The sequence below is a fragment of the Amphibalanus amphitrite genome, unplaced genomic scaffold, assembly GCF_019059575.1.
Source record: "Amphibalanus amphitrite isolate SeventyFive unplaced genomic scaffold, NRLGWU_Aamphi_draft 000640F_arrow, whole genome shotgun sequence".
Lineage (NCBI taxonomy): Eukaryota > Metazoa > Arthropoda > Thecostraca > Balanomorpha > Balanidae > Amphibalanus > Amphibalanus amphitrite.
Genome location: NW_024882134.1, coordinates 273,512 through 293,663, shown reverse-complemented (window position 1 = coordinate 293,663; position 20,152 = coordinate 273,512). Strand labels below are relative to the sequence as shown.

General features: G+C 52.9%; 2 protein-coding genes across 6 annotated transcripts in view; one reads left to right on the top strand and one right to left on the bottom strand.

The window, feature by feature from the left end:
* Window positions 1-17,227, bottom strand: part of LOC122363811 — a 78,988-nt gene extending 61,761 nt beyond the window's left edge. Inside the window, exons 1-10 of the mRNA XM_043333538.1 lie at window positions 17,063-17,227; window positions 11,234-13,412; window positions 10,574-10,884; window positions 9,174-9,328; window positions 7,411-7,576; window positions 6,897-7,012; window positions 6,504-6,589; window positions 5,852-5,976; window positions 2,885-3,109; window positions 1,146-1,198 (exon numbers count right to left, since the gene is read on the bottom strand). Of these exons, the coding sequence (XP_043189473.1) occupies window positions 1,146-1,198; window positions 2,885-3,109; window positions 5,852-5,976; window positions 6,504-6,589; window positions 6,897-7,012; window positions 7,411-7,576; window positions 9,174-9,328; window positions 10,574-10,884; window positions 11,234-13,405 (3,409 nt within the window). The 5' untranslated portion in view covers window positions 13,406-13,412; window positions 17,063-17,227. The remainder of the gene's footprint in view (window positions 1-1,145; window positions 1,199-2,884; window positions 3,110-5,851; window positions 5,977-6,503; window positions 6,590-6,896; window positions 7,013-7,410; window positions 7,577-9,173; window positions 9,329-10,573; window positions 10,885-11,233; window positions 13,413-17,062) is intronic.
* On the top strand, window positions 4,518-20,073 carry LOC122363812 (SAYSvFN domain-containing protein 1-like). 5 transcript variants are annotated; one of them, XM_043333543.1, is made up of 5 exons: window positions 4,518-4,529; window positions 5,462-5,466; window positions 17,331-17,415; window positions 18,207-18,587; window positions 18,871-20,073. In XM_043333543.1, exons 4-5 carry the CDS (start codon window positions 18,220-18,222, stop codon window positions 19,004-19,006), a joined length of 504 nt encoding a protein of 167 aa, XP_043189478.1. In that variant the 5' UTR covers window positions 4,518-4,529; window positions 5,462-5,466; window positions 17,331-17,415; window positions 18,207-18,219; the 3' UTR covers window positions 19,007-20,073. The 5 variants fall into 5 exon arrangements, with proteins under 5 accessions (XP_043189478.1, XP_043189476.1, XP_043189474.1 ...); XM_043333541.1 differs by lacking the exons at window positions 4,518-4,529; window positions 5,462-5,466; window positions 17,331-17,415 and adding an exon at window positions 17,436-17,605; XM_043333539.1 differs by lacking the exons at window positions 4,518-4,529; window positions 5,462-5,466; window positions 17,331-17,415 and adding an exon at window positions 17,436-17,605 and having other exon boundaries at window positions 18,180-18,587.
* Window positions 20,074-20,152: the final 79 nt, after the last annotated feature.

Here is a 20,152-nt window from a genome sequence, read left to right as displayed (position 1 = left end):
TAAACCAGACTGGGCACAGACCATGGTGACAGCACCGCCCTCGCACGGTGTGAGGAGCCCCATCCATCGACAGCCGCGTCTCCAGGGGTTTTAGACACGCGCCGGCCACTGGCTCACAAATCAGCTGGCTCAGCTAAATAGTTAGGTCGTGGCCGAGAGCCCCTGATGGGAACGGGACGCTCAGATAGAAATGGAGCACCGTTAGAGCGGCTGCAATGGGCTATAAAGTCGCGATAGAACACCAATGGCCGGAGGTGATTGCACATTGTGAGAAACATGGCCGATTCGCCACTAGGCCGAGCTGATTCTATACCGTCCATGAATCGTCATAATGAACTAATGTGTAAACGTGACAAATGGTAAGTGGACCACAGCTGAGTTCACAGAACTGAAAGCACTACGGCAAATGGAGACCCGAATGAAGCGTCAATTACTACATCGAATAGGTGACACAGGATCCAAGTATGAAAGCCTCAGCTAACAACATCAACTGACTCGTGAGCAAGACTTCATCGCAGACGGAAAACTACCCAGCATTTAGTACTCGAACAACAAAAACCATTCAAACAAAACGGACGCGAGCTTAAAAACCACCACACATAATACACACGAGATACATTTAATTTGGGAAATTGTAAAAGAAATAAGAAAACAAGGGCACTATGATCAGCAAAAAAAAAAAATCTTTTTTTCAAAGCTAGTTGCCGTATGCTATCGGTCGTATTACCCAGTTACTGTCGCACAACTATATATTGCCAGCCTCTGAATGTAAACCAAGTCCCAACGGAGTAGCAATAACCGGGGAAATAAACCGGAGCCCGGGGGCTGTTCGGTTTCCAGTGAGTACCACAGGCGCCGGCTGATGCAACAGACTGACGGAGGCGCAACCACAGAGCACTGCGACTTGCGAAAAACAACAGCTTGCTGCGACCGCACGACCGCAGCGTGCTTGTGTTTTCGGCGCGTAAAGGCGCGCATATACCGGGGATTGTGATTCCGACATAAGCTACTCGCTAGTCTTTCTCTCTTCCAACTGTGGTCGGGGGTTCCTGTCTGCCCTCCCTCCGTCCCTCCCCAGTGTCAGGGGCAGACAGGCAGACACTGGGGAGACGCTCAGCATCCCCGGGGTGCGGCGCCCCACTCACCTCTGGTGGTTCGACTGCGGGGACGGTGCCGGGTCTCGGCCGCTGCCGCGTCACTGGAAACAGAAAACGCTGTCACAGCCACAGAATCAACGAATGGAGGGTGTGACAGGATGCTGTTACGGATTAGAGTGAGGCGAACACATATCACTGGCGAAGGGCGACAATGCCACTCCACGGCAGCCCCGTAGCTTCAGTCACGGAACACGACTCACGGCCAACAGTAGTCTCCGTCACAGCACACGCCCGCCCAAGCGCGGCGGTCCGAATTCTGCCAGCCGACACACAACGAACCTCAGCACATCATAAAAGTTACGTCAGTGACCCCACTTACATCCTACATAATTTAACTAGAGTTGAGTTAGCTCCAAAAGCTCCCCCCCCCCGGCCCCCCGTACCGCGATGCACTACGTGCGTCGTAGAGCCAAGGCGGGCACAGAATCTATCGAATACAAATCGGCACTTCTTATTACTAATCTTAATATTTTTGCCACCGTTTCTATTAGAGAGACCATGATGGGGCACAATTTTCCACTGGTCTTATATTCGAACGAAAAAACGACGCCATTAACCCCAAGGCGGGTGAAATAGTTTTAAACTACGCAAAGAACAATAAAGAAAGGAAACTTGTAATGAGCGCATTAGAGCTGCCCAAGTAGCAGTCGAGTGCTGATAATTTGGACTGCTGATTAGTAGAGCATCCTAAAGTTGATGAGAAGCTGTCACCACGGACTCCGCGGCGGGCTGGTCTGATTCTCACACAATGTGCAGCGCCGTCCGCTGGGAACGCAGCCAAGGCGCACGGCATCGATGGGGGTCATCAATGGCAGAACGGCGCAATTCAACAGCGGCGCCACGGGAGCGAGCCACGCGCAATTCAACAACGCTGCCGCAAAAGAAAACCACACGAGGAACAAATGCGACGGCGCATTCGTTTGAAAATCGACAATCCTGCGCGCGCGAAGGCAATCGAGCGCCAAAACGGGACGGGGGAACATGGCGATCGCATTGTTGTAAATATTTCAAGCGGGCTATTGGGTCCAAACAGACGTCGGCGGAATTGAGACTTTTTCGCTCCTTTTCGATACTACGCACGGTATCCGGGCGCTCCAATCCGCGCCACGGAGAGCGCGTATGTCTATTGCGGGAGAACAGTCACTCAGTCGACTGCCAGCCACGCACGGATGAAAAAGCAAACACATTACAGTCGGATGGAGCTGTGGGCTCACTGGGGCGTAAAACCACTGTTATTCCAGCACTGCAGAATAAAGCCAGTTACACCGACTTTTCAATCTGTTGGGTTTTAACGTGACGCATGTTTCAACGAAGAGAGGATTCAGATAAAAATATTGGTATGAGTGCGCAGAATGGGTGATCGGCATATCTAAGAACCGTAGACCGTTGGACGTAGGGTACGGAATGTAATATAGGCATGCGATTATAAAGTAGCGAAAACAAATGGATGGAGCCGTAAAAATTAATTTCTTGAATTTAGAGAACAGGCAAATAAGTGACCACATGGAAGTGCTACTTCTGTGAAGCTAGAAAAAAATATTCAATGAACCTAGCAATCGAAACAAAATTTAGTTTGGTTGGAAGCGCAGCCCCGACGTGATCCCCGGCAACAGAATTATACGCCTTTTTAACATTGTTCGACATATTACCAAACCAGTGGCGGATGTCGCCCGACTGGTTAGGTTAGGTAAGGCTAAGCTAGGCTAGGTCAGGTCAGTGTGGCTCACCTGCTGGTGGAGGGCGGTACGGGCGTGCGCCGGGTGCGCGTCTCCCGCGAGCTCCTGATCACGTTGTCTGTGGTATGCCGCAGTAGGTGCAGCAGGTCAGAGTGGTCGGCCTCATCACAGTCCGGCCCCGGGACCGACCCCGGCGCCGGGGAGGGAGGGGTCACGGAGCGCGCCGTCAGCCGCGCCGCCGCCTCCGGGGCCGACGCACCCTCGTCCGGACTCGACCTGTCGCAGACACGCAGACACATCCGGTGGGGTCAGCTCACCCTAGTGATAACCGCCTGCGGCTTTAACACTGCTAAGAATAGAACACGATGGCTGTTCATTTCGGCACGCAATCACCATAGACCAAACGCGGCTTCCGAATGAAATTATATGTCAGCTAATCACAGGTAAGCTCTTACTTAAGACGGCGACAGATCTGTCAGCTTCGTCAATCAGGTGAATGTGTGATCAACGAGAGTTTGCCGGCGGGTCGGCGGTGACTGAGTCAGCCAGGGGCGATAACCTCGGTCAGAGACCACAGGTGACCTCAGTTAGAGCCGAGAGAGATAACCTCGGTTAGAAACAGCGCGAAGATTGGCCGGGTGACGACTGACGAGGTTCGCCATTCAGCGAGCCTCAGCTGTCTCCGTTTCCGAATGTCACTATGAACTTGGAGTACTATATGTGGTCCTTTGAATGCAACTAACCACTTTGGTGAAGCGTTAAGGTTCAGTATGTGCATTGCAAAAAAAAAAAAGCAGAAAGCCGCCTGTGCTTTGAATGACCCCGCGCACCTGTCAAAGAGGGAGCCCCCGGCCAGCCAGGTCTCCGACCCTGTTAGAGAGACCCGACGGCAGGTCGACCGTCATCCCTCACGCGGTTAGCGCCGATGGGTGAGGTAGTGTGGCGACTTCTCGGCTAAGAGCGCGTCCCCCAGCCGGTCACGTGGCAAAGGTTACGGCAGAGACTAATAGTCTCTGAGGGTTATGCGGGGCTCCGAGGGCTCCCAGGCTCCTTGAATACACTGAGAGGCTGCCAATGGCGCTCGGAGCCGCCCAGGTATCGGTTCGCGCCGGTGAGTGTTTGCACGCTCTCTGCAGCGAGGTCATTCGCTCGGTGGAGGCAATCATCTATTGGTGCGCGAGAGCCAAGGGGAGAGTAACACAAACATTCGAGAGACTGACCCCGAAAAGAGCCGCCGTCACCGGAGGAGCAGCCTTCCCGCGCGGCCGGCCCACCAAAAGGTCGTCCAATAGTCGCTGACAATGGTCAGAGGACACTATCGACTGATTGAAAAACTTCCGAGCTGTTCCTTTTCAGAAGGTTCATCGGCGAACTTCTGAACATTCAAAGAAACGTACACTTTCGAGCAAGCGCGAACCTACCGCCCGTCCACCGAGTGAAAAGCCTTTAGATGGCATCGCATCAAAAGGAAGTAGAGCAACAGACATGGGGATCGATCATATGATTGTACTCGCCGAGCTGATGGAGCATCAGTCGGCGGGCAGGCCGCTGAAATATCAGCTGCCTTGATGACAGGCTAGCACGCATGTTGCGTGAGGTGCTGTTCGAATTTCCAGTCGTGCATGACGTCCTATGGCACTGTTCTATCGAGCAATTTCTTCATTAATCTAATATTTGTAGCAGCGGAAAAAGCAGTGTAAAATTATTAATTTTACACTACTATTTGGAAATTACACATCCACAAAATGAAGCTCCGCCATATATAACGTAACACTTTTCAGCGTTTCATTAACGACTCGCTGGCGCCGCGAGTCCCATTTGAGTCCCATCGTAAGGCCATTGAGGGCAATGGCTTTATGGTGGTTGGTGAGTAACATCGCCATTTCAGGCCACTGAAGGAGATACTGTCAGCCCGGTGCACATCGCTCATCGCCGGCAGGCAGCTGCGTGTCAAAAACCTCCCATGAAGGAGTATCGCTTCACAAGATGGAGATCGTAAGTATATCGAGAGTGGGTTACAAAACGCAGGAAATTCACTTTCATTGGGGCGCACCGGTTGACAAGTGGCAACAAATATCCGACGAGCAGTCAACTCTATGGAGGACAGGTGACCAAAGGTGGGTGGGGTGGGCTCATGTTCCCGTAGCGCCAATGTCTAGAATCGGACATCTATTCCAACAGACAGCAGAGTACCACCCACAGATGGCTGACGGCTGTTCCCTGCCGAAAGGCGACCACGCACTATAAATGAAAGCGAAAAGAAGGCGAACCGCCCTTACTTATTTCTTGAGTTCGCTTCTGTACTACTAGTCCAATGTAAGGGTTCCAGTGGCCAGTAGTTCGGTGCGGTAAACAGTAAACAAAACACCCTAACCCTCGCCCCCATTCGAGTGGGACCTAAGCATATGCATTGCAAGTCGGCTGACCTTGACGACGTCATTGATTTCGGCACTGACTAACGGCGACACTGGCTGTTTACGACTAGGATAGTTTCGCTTTATGCCGAGTACATTCGTCTTTTTCACACAGCTAGGGCGACGGAAATTGATGCCCCTCGAATCGATATCAATCAACTGCGGCCGCCACGCCGTTCATTTTAAAACGGTTGAATGCCGAGACTGAACTCAGTTCGATTTGCATGACAGGCATTTATGGCCTGTATTTCATAAGAGTTAGCAATGTTATTGAATATATATGTAATGTTGGTACAGATTCTTTCAGTGAGTCAATTTCTTTGTTTACAACAATGGCAATGTCCGAGATTGTTAATGAAAACATGACCTCACCTTCCCGGAAAAATTCCAACCACAAAAAATAATAATATTGTATCTCACCATCCCCCGATCACTTTATCAGTCTCAGGCACTTGGGTGGGCGCGTCGGCGGCTTTGCCATGCGGCATGCATGCACCCCTTCTCCCAGCTCCCTTGTAAACAACGCTCCTAATTCGTCCATGAGCCATCCATGACCCTCCGTGCCCTGCCCACACCACACCGCTCCACCCACGTAGCTACGTACCGTCGCCGGCGCGGGCCCGGGTCATAATACTCAAACGACGAGGCCGTGGCGTCTTCGAGGCGCCTCTGCCGGGAGCGGATCGTGCTGAACTCGTAGTCGGAGCTGGTAGTGTCGGTCGGACGCTCCTGTAGGAGGTGAGGGAGGTCAGACAGCGAGAGTCAGGGCAGGCAAGACAGCGAGACAGGGCGACGGGACAGGGCAGACAGTGAGCCCAGATTAGAAGGAGAACGGCAGCCGGCTAGCTCTTGGTCACCGAAGCAGGCAGACAGGTTAAGAAAAACGGTCAGAACAGAAACAAATAGGAAGCGATCAGTTCCCATAACACGATCAGCTTAGATGAAAATCGAGGATCCTAAACGATAACATCACGTCCAAAAACCAATCAGATCGATATAGACAGGACAATTCGTTTGTCAATATTTCATGATTCGTACACATACTAGGCCAAGCGGACTGCAAGAATTGCGCGGAAATGTCAGTCCGTCAGACCTCAGTAACCTACGGGCAGTCGAGCGGGGTGGCAGGACAAAACAACGGCGAAAAAGCCAGCCACACCGGAGCTGCTCTCTGCGTTGGCGATAGTAGACAAGTTTTTAGGCAGGCGAGAGGCGTTATCTAAAGCGACAGGCCGGTCGCCCGACGCGGTGCGTACCCGATGTCTGTCACGAAGTGAGCGGTTGTAGTTGTGACTGCGCCACGCCACCTCGGAGGTTTCAGACTCCTCGCCCTCAGCCGCCGCTGGAAACACAGGCGACACATTACAGATGGTATTTTGTACTTTGAGAGACATCATGGCAGGTCAAGGGCGAGCACCCACCCACAGATACAAACAGGCCGCGGACAGAGTGAGAGCAGGAAACTGGCGGTCTTCTAGATACATGTCAGGTCGGTATTATGTCTTCAGAGTTACAGCAACATATAAGCCATGTCCTAGAAGCGAGTGGGTCCCATGGACGCTAATACACAGCAGGTAATGCACGGAAATGAAGAGAGCAGATTACGGCAGCCACTGCAGTGCTGGCTGTTTCTGTCTTCATTAACGCACCTGCGCCGGCCTGGAGTCGCCGCTCGGTGCGTGTCAGCTGATAGCGCCAGGCTCCCGGTGCTCTCTCCGTCTCCTCCCGTCCCCGCGCGTCCTGCTCTGCCGCCGAGGAGCCGCGTCTGGGGGGGAGGGGGGTCAGGGGTCAGAGAGGTGCAGTTCAGAAAACGGAGCTACACCTAGCGCCCAGGGGACAGTAGCGGACAGGGGAAGAGTACGAGAACTACGCCACACTGTCAGCATAAGCCTATAAATGGTAAAGGACGTTTGACGTGGAACTGGGCAAAAAAGCTATCATATTCAAAGAAGTATGGTTCTACCGATATTACTTTTCTCTTTGTCATCAATAGTTTTATTCAGGTTATTTGAGCGATTTTCATGGTGATAAGTCACATATGCATTGTGCCACAGGTGTCCAATGTCAACCACAAAAATGGAACGACAAAACAAATAGCGAACAAGAAATGTTGCAAAACGATGGCGCATAAATATCACAGCGAAAAAGATAAGCGTCGCTCACCTGTCCCGGGGCAGCGGTGAGCCGGCCGGCCGCCGTCTGCCCGGCGAACAGAGCCGCTCCCGGACGCCGAACGCACCCTCCTCCGGCCACCGGTCACGGTGCGTGTCTCCGCCGCTCTCAGCCGTCAGAGGCGACAGGCGACTCGGCTGAGAACCGCAGGATGTCTCTGAAAACAGGGGTGACTGGTGGTCAGGTGGGTGTCTATGGAGCAAAAGATATTGTGTGAATCAGAAATATGCTGAGGCCTGGATATACTGACCATGAAATGTGCATTTAAATATACACCAAATAGATATGTGAATAAATGAATAGGTCAGCAGCAGGGGTCAGCGGTTAAGATCAACAGGTGAAACGCTAGACGGACAAACAGATTACTTACAGACAGTAGGTAATAGTGACCAGCTCCGGCCATTCAAAGCAGGCCCAATAAAATAATGATACCAATGCGACTAAGGTATGAAAATCCCCACTACACTTCCCGTCAGCTCCAGACACAGCCGACTACACTTCAGCCACGACTGGCCGTATCACTGGCGGCGGAACCGCTCAGGCCGACCGCCAGTGGCGACCCGATCTCTCTGTGTGATCGATTCCTGAGCGCGTACGGCCGGCGGGAGCCGGTACCGGGCACCGGGATCAGGCCCAGGTCAGTGGTGTGTAACGCCGTTAGAGGGAAGTGTTGGGACAGACAGGGCGACGGAGAGGTGCCTGTCAGACAGGACGGCTAGGTATACTGTTGGCAGTTTCATCCTACAGTAGCGGACCGACCTGCGACTCCGATCAGCGAACCAGTGAGCATAATATTCGCAGTTTGCTGCTCTTTCTGACAACAGCAAGTGGTCTGTGACAGGCGGCTCCAACTGACACCAGCGGCCCGCCCTAACCCTGCGCTCCCTCCGACAACAGCATCGCCCCAGGTAAGGCCCGCACAGCCGAGAGGCACGGCAAACAGCGTGAAACGCTGATGAAATGAATGTTTGATGTCGGCGCTGCGAGCCCCGCAGCGCCCAATGCCACCTCGCACGGGAGGAATTTTTTCATATGCATTTGAGATGAAAGCCATTGTAGTCTGATTCGAATTAGAAGCTGCTCAGAGCTCAAAGGCCTTTTTACATCAATGCAAGCGATCAGGAAAAGTTGTGTTGACGACAGACAAGAAAGGCAGCTGACTTTTTCACTTCTTGCTAAACCCAGATTGTGAAGGAATAAAATCTATCGAAATGACATACAACTCTGTGAAAACTGAAACAAACCACAGTGCAACTGCACGCCTTGCATCTAGTTGAGTTCTCCATCCGAATTGAACACGATCGCTAAATGGTCACAGCCCACAGGTAAGTCTAGTGTGAGCACTGAGCACGCACTTCACTGCTGCTAGTCAAGTAGGAGTCAGCATTAGCGGTTCGTTGGTTTGATTTGAGCATGATTTGATGATCTATAACGTACTTCCCGATCACCAGCCGGCATTCACTCGGCATCGTCCAACTAGATGTCTGCCCACACGCCTAACTCTGGGTTCCGCTGCCAGCCTCTCGCTGTCTGCCTAGTGCCCACACACACGGTCACTCTGTGTGTCGCTGCTGCCCTCCAGTGTCTCCTCACACGCCTCACCGAGTGCCCCTGCCGGCCCATTGCCTCACCCCGGGTGCCGATACTGGCCTCTCGGTGTCTGCCCCTCCCCCTCTACACACACCCGCCTAACCCTGGGTCCGCTGCCGGCCTCCCAGTGTCTCCTCCCCTCCCTCTACACACACCCGCCTCACCCTGGGTGCCACTGCCGCCCTCTCGGTGTCTCCCTAGTCCGTCGGTAGCCGCCTCCTCCCGTCGCAGCAGCAGCCTCATCACCCGCTCAGCCATCTCCCGTTTCACCGTCTCATCCTCCGGGTCCAGGCAGCTGGTACCGATAAACTCCACATACCTGACGGCAAACACGGAAAAATACAAATGTGATAAAGGCTTACTGTAATAGAAACACCTGATTTAAAAAAAAAATCACCTTAATTTGCATCCAGACCTTATCAATCAAGTTCATGCATCCATACTTTTCAGCGTTCACTGCACAGACAGTTCCGCTTTGTAGCACCTGGCACTGCCACCGCGGGATAGAGCTAGGGCCGGCGGTACGGTATCACGGACCCAGCACGTGGCATGTCCCTGAGCGAGCACGGACCCGAGCGTGGCCGTCCAGCGACCGCCACCCGCCGTCTCTATTGTCGTGACAAACGATTGTGTTTGCCACGGGGGACTCCCTGAGGTCGCCGTCTCGGCTCGGGACCGCCGCTCGGCTGACGGGGGCACAGGACTAACGGTGATTGAGCACCAGAGGGCGGACGGGTCGCATGATATCGCCCACGGAGAGGGAACGTATGCTGCTGACGCATACAGCCATACCGACGCAACTAGTAGGATATATTACTTGCAAAACACAGCCGACAATGTATCAGCTTCATAAGACTAAGATGGGGGTCATAAGCAAAAAGATGTCGGTATTTTTACAGGGTACAGAGCTAATACATCTCAGGACTAGACGGGACAGTGTTTTGTCGTCTCGGTCGGGACCTGGGATCGTCTTGGACTATCGCCTTGGATAAGTGACGTGGCCTTTTTCGTCTGAGTGGGCAGTACAATGACACATACGTGCCTGACCCCTGATGACTGTGCCACTGAAGCAAAGTGGAATGCTAAGCCCTCAGTTTGAATTCCCGGTAGTGAGTCCATACCGACGGACCAGCTGTTTAGGAATTCCACGAACCGGGCACGAGCTTATCACGGGGACAGTACTGCTCAGATGATGCAAGGGTACTTCTTCATCTAACAACTGGTGGAAAGTGCATGTCACTAGATGGCAATTTCGAATGCCTACACCGAAATATGTACTGGACCAGAAGGCGAGCTTTTATGCATACAATTTACATACCTATTTTCAGGGGAGACTGCCATTTTCGCAAAAGCCCTGATAGTCAGGTAATGTACCTATTCTTCTGAAGGCACGACCATGATCACGGTAGGAGCGCCCCAGAGCATCCCCATTGGGCCCAGCGCACCAGTATGGACTTCGTGAGCAGTGAACATCCACCACGAACAACCCCCACCCTAAAATCGTTAATAATTAGCATCCCAGATCTGACCCCCACAACCCCGTCCGCCGGTGTGCGACCCTCACTTGTACAGGTCGGCTCGAAGCGGCCGTTCCAGACAGTCCGCCACGGCCGCCAGCCGGGTCCTGAGCCGGTCGTGAATGGCCGCCACGCTCAGCTCGGAGGGGAAGTGAGCCACGGGCCGGCGGCGGCGCCAAAACGCTGCGACGCGTCCGTCCTCGGGCTGCGGCGGCGGCCGATCCAGAGCGGGCAGCGAGCGGAAGTGGTCGGCGCCGCGCAGCCGCCGGTACAGGCCGCGTACCCGCTGCTCGGCCTCCTCTGCCGACATGTCCTCGGCGGTGACGGCCGCCTCCGTCGGCGCCGTCATCACGTCCGCCTGACACACAGACACACAGACAGTTGGTAAATCAGTCACTGAGCCAGCTTAACACCAGGAGAGTGGCAGGAGCCTGAGTCAAAACAGGCTCCGACGGCTGAGTTTACTAAGCACCTGTTCTAACTACAAATCAATATCTACTACACAACTGCGATCGTTCAACGAAGCTAGTTACTGGCCATGTTGCTACGTCTATCTGAAATCCCCACTACAGCCAACTAGTTTCGGGTAGGTACATCCAACCCGGAACAGCGAGGAAACTGATGACATTCATAAGACTGACTCGACAGTCGACGCGAGAAATGAATTCATCCGACATACCACATGACGGCGGCCCGTGACTCTGTACCTGCTCAGACTCGCCGCTCGCCTCCAGTACGTCCCGGTAGGAGTCAGCACCTCGGGCGTCGGCCAGCGCTCGGCGCACCGTCTCCGTGACGCGCCGGCCCGACTCCTCCTCGGCTACCGTCTCAGTGCGCTCCTCCACGAGCAGGCCAGCGCCGCCGCAGGGGGCGCCACCCAGCCGCTCCCGACTGGCCGAGGCGGCGCTACTGTAAGCCTCTCGGCTGACCGAGCCACCGGCCAGGCTGCAGGAGCCACCGCCCGTCCATGGCTCCAGCTCGGCAGTGGAGGGCACTGAGTCGCGTAGTGTCGACGACAGGGGCAGGACGCCGGCGCCGAGCGTGCCGGCCGCGGCGTACACGGACGAGTAGCAGCTGCCCTCCGAGGTGTCCAGGTATGACATGACGGTGCCGGCCGGCCGGCCCGTGTCGCGGGTCGGCAGCTGGTCCAGCGACGAGCGGCCCGAGCCGGTGGCGGCGCCGGCGGCCGCACTGCGGTCAGAGTCGGGCGGCCGCGCGCCGGCGCAGGTCTCCGCCTCCTCAGCACCTCCGCCGACGAAAATCACCGTCTGGATGCTCTGCTTGGAGGTCTGCTCCGAGGAGCGCTGCTTCAGCGAACCGCCTGAAAGGGGAAGCGAGGAGTTAGGAGAGGACTGGGATAGTGAGGAGTCGAGTTTGGACAGGCTCACGGGCAGGGGAACGTGACCGGGTACCGCGACAAGTGTGTCAGAGCTGGTGAAGAACAGCGCGTTGGAGTACCGCTGTTCGGCGTCAGACTGGTCATCGTCTGAGGAGCAGCGGGAGGACGAGGCCGAGGTCAGTGCACCGCGGGGTCGGGGAGCGGACGGGGGAGGGGAGAAGGTCAGCGCTCTGCTCGTGTCTCGGCTGCCGCGGCGGCGCACAGGCTGGCGCGCCTGGTGCGGCGAGGCCGACAGCTCCGACAGACTGCTGGACTTCTTGGCGGAGAGCCGGCCGCGCCGGTGCCGGTGCACCTCTGCGGAGACGGGTCTCTGGCGGCGCCCGGGCGACGGTCGCGGAGACGCGCCTCGCGACGACCGCTTCTGAGAGCGGCGGGCGGAGCGGACAGAGCCGTCCCGCGGCACGGAGCGCCGGCCGGCCGGCCGCTCCGCCGGCCCGTCCGCCTCCTCCTCCTCCTCAGCCTCCCCTGACGAGGAGGCCGGCGCCGGCGCCGGTGAACGCTCATGTGAGCCGCGTCTGCGTTCAGCCTCTTCAGCGATCGGCTCCTGGTGGTGGCCGGTTCGGCTCAGCAGCGGCCGGTGGCGGCGTCGCGGCGCCGCCGGCCGGCCCGTGCCCTCCGGCTCAGCACGCAGCACACCCGCGTAGCTGCCGATGGCGATCCGCTCCAGCGTGCTGAGACTGTCGGCCGGCGCCAGCGGGGCGACCGCCTGGTAGCCCACGTCGGCGGCGGCGTCCCACTCGAGCCGCCGGCTGGAGGCCACACTGCCGGTGGAGAGCACCGAGGGCGAGGTGCCGCGCGACTCGGCCGCCGCCAGCGCCTCAGACTCCAGCGACGTCACCGACGCGTCGTCGGGCGGCTCGCGGCGACGGGCCGCCGCCTCGGCAGGGTTGGAGTCGTCCGAGCACCAGCCGGCAGGCGCCGGCCGCCGCCACCGCCGCCGGCCCGACGGCCGTATCACTGGCGGCGGCAGCGGCGGCGGCGCGGAGGTCGGCGCCGCCTCGCCGTCGCCGTAGTCGGGTCGCGGCTCGCTGGTCGTCCCCCAGTCAGCGGTGGTGAGCAGCGTCGGTCTCGGCGGCGGGCTGACGGCGCCGTCGCCCGCCTGGTGGCCGAAGATGCCCGCCAGCCGCCGCAGGGGACGCGGCGGTACCGGCGCAGGGGCCGGTGCGGCGCCCGACACCAGACCCTCGGCAGGCCGGCGCTCCTCCTCGGGGCCGGGCGTCTCCTGCCGCGGCTGCTGTTGCACCGCTGCAGTCACCTGTCGCGGCTGCTGTTGCACCGCTGCAGTCACCAGCCGCTGCTGCTGCTGATGCACTGTTGTTGTCATCGACCGCGCAGGCGGCGACTGCGCTGGCTCCGGTTCATCGCTAAAACTGAGCTCCGATGCCAGGCCTGCCCCAGTGTCCTCGTCCTCAGCAGCAGCTGGTTGGCGAGGACTAAGGTAGCAGTCTGGGAGGCCATCTGCCATCTCCCTATCACCCATCTACAGACTGGTAAATGAAAGATAACAGAGGTCACTACTTGCACTAGTCACTACTTGCAAACATAGGCGTCGCCAGACATTTTCGGTTGGGGGGGCAAAACCAAGTTTTGTGTTAAGTCTTGCCTTTCCCCAGTCGGTACTCACTTGTTTTACATATCATTCGACGTGCAATGGTGCGAGGAATCCGATGGTGACAAAGTTTTCCTTCTAGCTATGACATATATTTTTTTACAGAAAAATTCGAAATTTTGAAATTTCTGAACAAAACGACCGGTAAAATTACAGTGCAGCTGACATTACCCGACGCACTGCAGAGGGCCCCTGTGCAGACGCTCGTCGCCCATGATCATCACTCAGAAAAAGATGAAAAAACACTCCATTTAATCGGATCACCATGCTAAAACCTCCATTCACGCATGCATGCAGAGGTTTTACATGAAATGCATAAGGCTTATCCGAGCCGCCGATTGTAGCTAAGTTGGGCATTCGGCGGAGAGTGAATGTCGGGAGTGTGAATCGGAAGTAATTCATCTTTGCTCCAGTGAGAGGAAGTGTTTTGTTCACTCGAGTGTGAACAAAAAGTTTCTCGTTTTTTTCGTGTGAAGGGAAGCGCTGCAAACGCGAACAAAAAATGTTTAACGGAAACCAAAGTTACGCACGGCATAGCGACAAGGGATCCCTTAGAGATAGGCTTGGGACTTTCAGGCCATTTCAGGCCACTCAGGCTCAGCGTAGACTCTCAGAAGCCTGCTTAGGATCCCGGAGATCGGCGTGGGTTACGCCAAATATTTACGCGTATGTGGTGCTTTAGGGCTTTCCGAGCCTAAGGTGGGGCCCTCAGAAGCCAGTGTGGGCGGCGGGCGCTAGGAGACTAGGCCCAGGTTGAGCCTGGAGCCCTCAACAGTGTGAAGTGTGAACCCTCGGGGTCTGTGTCGAATCCCTAAGGACCCTACGTAGGGACATAAGACACGTGTTTCGCGGCCCTCAGAGGGACACGTGAGTTGTGACCCCTCAAATGCCGGCTTGGGGTTAGCAGTCTGTCGCCTCAAAAGTTCGCTGCTGAACTATCAGAACTTTTCAGTTAAGGTTCTCAGAAATTTTCGAAGGCATCCTCAAAGATTCGTGTGGCCCTTCAGAGGTCTACGGATATATAATGTCCTCAAAGATTCCCGTATGGGCCCTCAGAGAACATGGACACCAGTGGGACCCTCAGAGGCCGGTTTGGGCCCTCTGAAACCCTCTTAGAGCTAGCTCAGTGGAGCTCCTTAGGAGCCTGTGTGAAAAGCAAGCTCATGAGCCATGCGGCACTTGAACGGTACTTGAGCCTGTCCCAGACATTTGACGTCAGTTTAGAAAGGCCCCGAAGATTTCTTGTCCCGCTTTGAACGAAAATTATGTGTCAGCACTCCAAAACTTATGAAAATCAGGTAGACAATGTAATACAGAACCAACTAGGAACAAGGAATGAATCACAGCATTGACATTTCCGGGTCTGGAGTCGGAGTCTTAACCCTATTCCTGGCGGGGGGGGCCTCAGGAGCCCCCCCCCCCCTGAGGTTTTTTGGTTATTTCTCCCAAACGCGTTGAGCTAGGAAGCTCAAATTTTCTGACTTTTCCTATAAGGCTTCTACACAACATGTCTGAAAATTTTGAGTTGATCTGACCTCAGGTCAGGTCACCAGAGGCGGTTTGGTGACCCTACCTCAGAAAAGTTTGCAATCACGCCAGAGCTAGAGTTTTTGACCGATCGATTTCTTCTCTTCAGGCTTTAGTTAGGGTACCAGTATGTGCAATTTGTACATCTCGGAATTTTGATATCGGTGACCTAAGGTCAGGTCAGTTTCGCGACCTCCCCATTATAAGTCAATGGGGGAAAATCAACTCCCTGTTTTTACCACTAAAACGGGTCGGAATGGCCCCATATACCATACATGACTTCATATACGATCAACCTTCACTACCTTGAGGTCTGTTTTGCTGTTGGGCAGCTGTGAGGTCATGTGACGTCATCAAAGGTCACCAAAGGTTTTTGGCCAATAACTCCGTACAGGAACAAGATACAGACGCGTGGATGGTCTCATTGTGTTCAGCTCGTCAAGACGCATCGAATGATATACATGATGACCTCGAGGTCACGTGACCTGAGGTCAACCTTTGACCTTGACCTTTCGAGGTCAACATATATATCATTCGATGCGGATTGACGAGAGGATCACGATGATGCCCTTAGTTTGTTCCTATCTTGACTAATTCGAAAGTTATTCGAGAAAAACTCTCTCCATATCTAGCGCCGCCATTTTGACTTTTCGACCCCTGTGACGTCATCTTTGACCTGACCTGAAAATGACCTAAGTAAAAATTGTAGACCTTGTCCATGCGTATCCGATGCCGTTTACCGCTTGTCGCTATCTTGCTTCGTTCTCGAGATCTCAGGGGGGGGCCGAATCAGCCCCCCCCCCCGCCAGTTTCTTGTCCCGGCGGAGCCCGCCAGGAATAGGGTTAAAGATTTTGGTGATTGCAACTCCGACTCTTGTGTGAACTTCACGCTCCAACCGAGTCTGACCTCACAGGCATTCTCAGAAAGGTACCCCCATTTTTTTCCCTACTCCAAAATCTCATCGGATCTGTATCGATCTCAGGGGGTGCCCGGTCCGAGGTTGGGGGGCAAGCTGCCCCGCTTGCCCCCCCGTGGCGACGCTAATGCTTGCAAATATCAAAATCAACATACTACAGGAACTAGGAAAAGCAAAAGCTGATCATGATCAGAACTAAGACATAGTGAGTTATGCAATCAAGATATCTAGAGTCAACAACATAAAACATTGTTGCTAAATTGACCACAGCTACATAATGATAATGTACAATTGAATCAATTCAATTGAATTCAATCAATTGAACAATTGAATCAATTGTACCTACCTATTTAAATCAAAGGACCATTGCAATGGGTTCTAGCTGGTATAGTTGTTTTTACATTAACATTATGCAACCAAACTTAAATTACCTTACTGATGTATTTTGATGAGACAGACAAAAGCCAAATGAAGATTAAAAATGGTGTCAAAATTTTAATGCTTCAAAATGCAATTTGACCAGCTTGGCCCTTGGGTTAACAATCTTTTATAAATTTGGTTTGAATGTTTGAATGCACAGCTTGAAATAGCCAGAGCCTATGCTAAGCAGAGCTTGTTGCATAGACTGAAGCCCCCTTCTGTCCTATTGAGCAATTTCGGGTAATGGGAGAATTAAACGCCAAAGTTGAACCTGCCCTTCAAAGCCAGACACAGCCTGTCCTCCTCAACTAAATTCAACTGGCTGCAGCAGCTACCACCAAACAGAACCACAGCCCATCTCTGTCTAGAGTCTTATATATTGAGCGCCCGAGCGACTCAAACCCAGGCTCTCACTACTGGCCACTGGGAGTCCAAGGCTCTACCAACTTGAACTGAGCTGTGGGACAGGCTTACTAAGGTAAATCAGCAGTAAATAAAATAATTATGCCTTTTCAAAATTCAATGCATTCATAGATTCAAAACAAAATACATCTCTTATCACAAATGAATGATGCAGCTGCTGCTAAGGCACTTTGATTTCACAAGCAAAATAATGTAGAAGACACTCTGATATTTGAAAGCCATAGAAATGCAAGTCCCCTACCTTAAAATACCACTGGTCACCTAAATCCAATTTACTACCATCATCAAAATACGATTTTGCTGAAAATATTTGCATAAAACAGCATACAGCGCCACCGAGAGTCGCGACTCGCGAGGGTGTCGCTCGATTTTGAATTGAAATGTAAACAAAGACAAGGCTTATTTATTGACGTCACTTCCAGCTTCGTTCTATTCTTCACATCTTTCAGCTTTAATATTCTGATATTATTGTTGAATAGCAGCTTTAAATATAAAGTTTATTTTATTTCCGATTATTTCCGATATTAAAAATCGTGGTTATCATTTCAGCATCTACGTCAAGCATTTGTGACTGCACTTTTTGCGTCGTTTAAGGTATGCACCTTCTAGTATCATGGCAATAAATTAACCTTTTGCGGTTTGCCAGTTGGCAGTTATCCAAGTCCTGTTTGCATGCCCTCGACTTCTTTGAGGATAAGGTTATGGCAGCAGTACTCACAGTAGGATATGAACAAAACCGTGTCAGAAAGATCAGGGAGATCACTGATACTGATGTGTCTGACTGGTAGGTCGGTGACTGCAATTTCAAACTTTGGGACTGGTAAAATATGTCTGTTGGTCTCAAGTCTTTGCTGTTGCCTGTTGTGCAGGTGGAGATGGGATGGAAGAGGGAGTGCCAAGTTAGAACTCAAAAGGACAAATATACCCTGTGTGTAAGACACAACTATCTATCATTGCCAGTTAAGCATTAATCTAGGTGCAAGGCTCTGTCCCTTTAGTCAGTACTCACTCATTTGTAAATCATCACAAAATATATAAAATGAAATATGTCAAGAAATTCTTGATATATTTCAAGAGGTTTTAGAGAAATATTAGATAACTGATGTTTAAAAGACTTCTTTATAAACCTCATATTTTGAAGCATTTACAAATTTGGCACTATTTTGTCACTTTACACTAACACATGCAATGTGTACAGTGTACACAGCACCTATGCATTCCAGATATGTATATTTTTCATGAATTGGTGGTGAACAGATACATATGATGCATCTAATGGTTAAGTCATCATTAACTGAACACCAGCTTTAAATGTAGAGCATGTGTGATTTATCTGATTAGTGATCCACATTATTCAGGCAGTCAATAGTTGTGCCATTCTCCAGTGGCATCTTTGGCATGGAGGCCAAGCTTGCAGCCTATCGCGCTGAGAAGCAGAGGCGCTGGGAGGCGGAGCAGCGGCGCCAGCGGCTGGCGGGGCTGTACCAGACTGCCACCGGCCTGTTCCGGCGTCAGGCGCCCGCGCCGGCGGAGATGGAGCCGTCGGCGGCGGCCACCGAGCCCCTGCTGCCTCCCTCAGCGGCTGCTGACGGTCCTCCGCCGCCGGCGGAGCTCCGTGACGTCACCGGCAGCTCCGGCGGCGCGCTCGACTGGGTCATCCTGGCCTGCAAGATCGGCCTCTACCTCACCCTGTTTGGTATCTGCTGCCATTTCCAGTTCGGCGCTGCGTACGTCGTCGTGACGGCCATTCCAATCATCTACTTCAGGTGAAGATCGGGTTTTGCCATAGATAAACTTATAGCAGGCAAGCAGCGCACAGTGCGCACTCGAGCATTGGGTATGGGTACCTACACTGTCTGGTGTGTGGCGTATGTCGACTGTATGTTGTCTCCTTTGATAGATCAACTGAAATAAATGCATGTAATTTTCAACGTATTTGATAATAAGCCTATGTATTTCAGCGGATGACATTCTTCAATTCTACGCTTTTTCGATTTACTTTTTGCCCGTCAACTTGTATCACCACCTGACGCTGATCTCTGTTCACAGCACCAGCACGCGAGGCCGACGGCCGGGCGAGGCCAGTGCCTACTCTGTGTTTAACCCCAACTGTGAGGCCATCGACGGCACGCTGACGGGCGATCAGTTCCAGCGTGAGATCATGTACGGTCCCGGCGCCACCTAGCCGCGATTCGTGTACTAGTGGTGCCTGGAGTCGCCGCGGGACGATGGCAGCGTCAGACGGTGTTGGTGATGATCGGTGGTCTGCAGGATCTTCGTGAAACAAAACCTGAAAGTTTCAGATGTTATTCATAATCCTGCATTAATCACATGAATTTATTTTTGGTATGATAACAGCTCCAGGCTGTTTCTAATTCGTGTGGTTCTTTATATGTTATGTCTGCAGTGATGGCAAATAACTAGCAATTTCGAACACAGGCACTTAACATTCGCGTGGGATGGTCGCTCTAATGCCCTCATATAAGTTGCTAAGAGGTAGGCAATGCCTGCTAAGAGGTAGGCAATGCCTTGGCGCCTTTAATGTTATGACTGGCGAATGTCTGTGCTCTCTATGTAGAGCTATCGAATTACGGCGGATGGCCTTTGGGGAGTGAAGGATTTGCTTTACACTAGCTACCGTTTGGTTTAGTTAGAGAGTTGCGATGCTTCCGGGTGTATTTGGTCTAATTGATAGCTTTAGTTTCAAAACTCTTTCACTCTTTTGCTTCGGGGCTTGCCATTACAACGGCGTTTGCTGTTTTTCCTAGTAGGTATTCTAGCGTGGAGCATGGATAAATTCATGGTATGATATCTGTGGATTGGTTCAGCTGCGAGCTCTGCTTTACCGTTAGAAATGCGTTTCATGTTAGTTGAGCAAGACCAGGTTATTTTTTCGTGAAGGGTGGTCTGAGCAAGATGCATTTACCTGATAAGAGTGTATCTGTTGTCCTTGATATGTTCACTGGGTTGTGCTTGTTATTGCTCATATCATTTATAGTACCGCCTGTTTTAAATTCAGTTCAGGTGGGTCAATGTAGGTTGTGCGACAGTTGAAATACCTGCTATTATTTATTACAAAGGCTTGTAAGGCGTGTTCATAATCGTAAATGTGATATATTGAGCGGCACAAATTGCGCCTAATTACGGTGCCGACTGTTTGTCGTTGTTGTTAGTGTCAGCACGAGGGTGGCGTTGTTGTATGGTGCGTGGATTTATCACTCGCCGCTGCTCAATACACGTTTACGGACGAAATCGGCTCTTGATAGCACCGGCATCCCGCGTTGCCAGGTCATGACGGGTCAGTCAGCATATAGGTATGCGGATAAGGTGG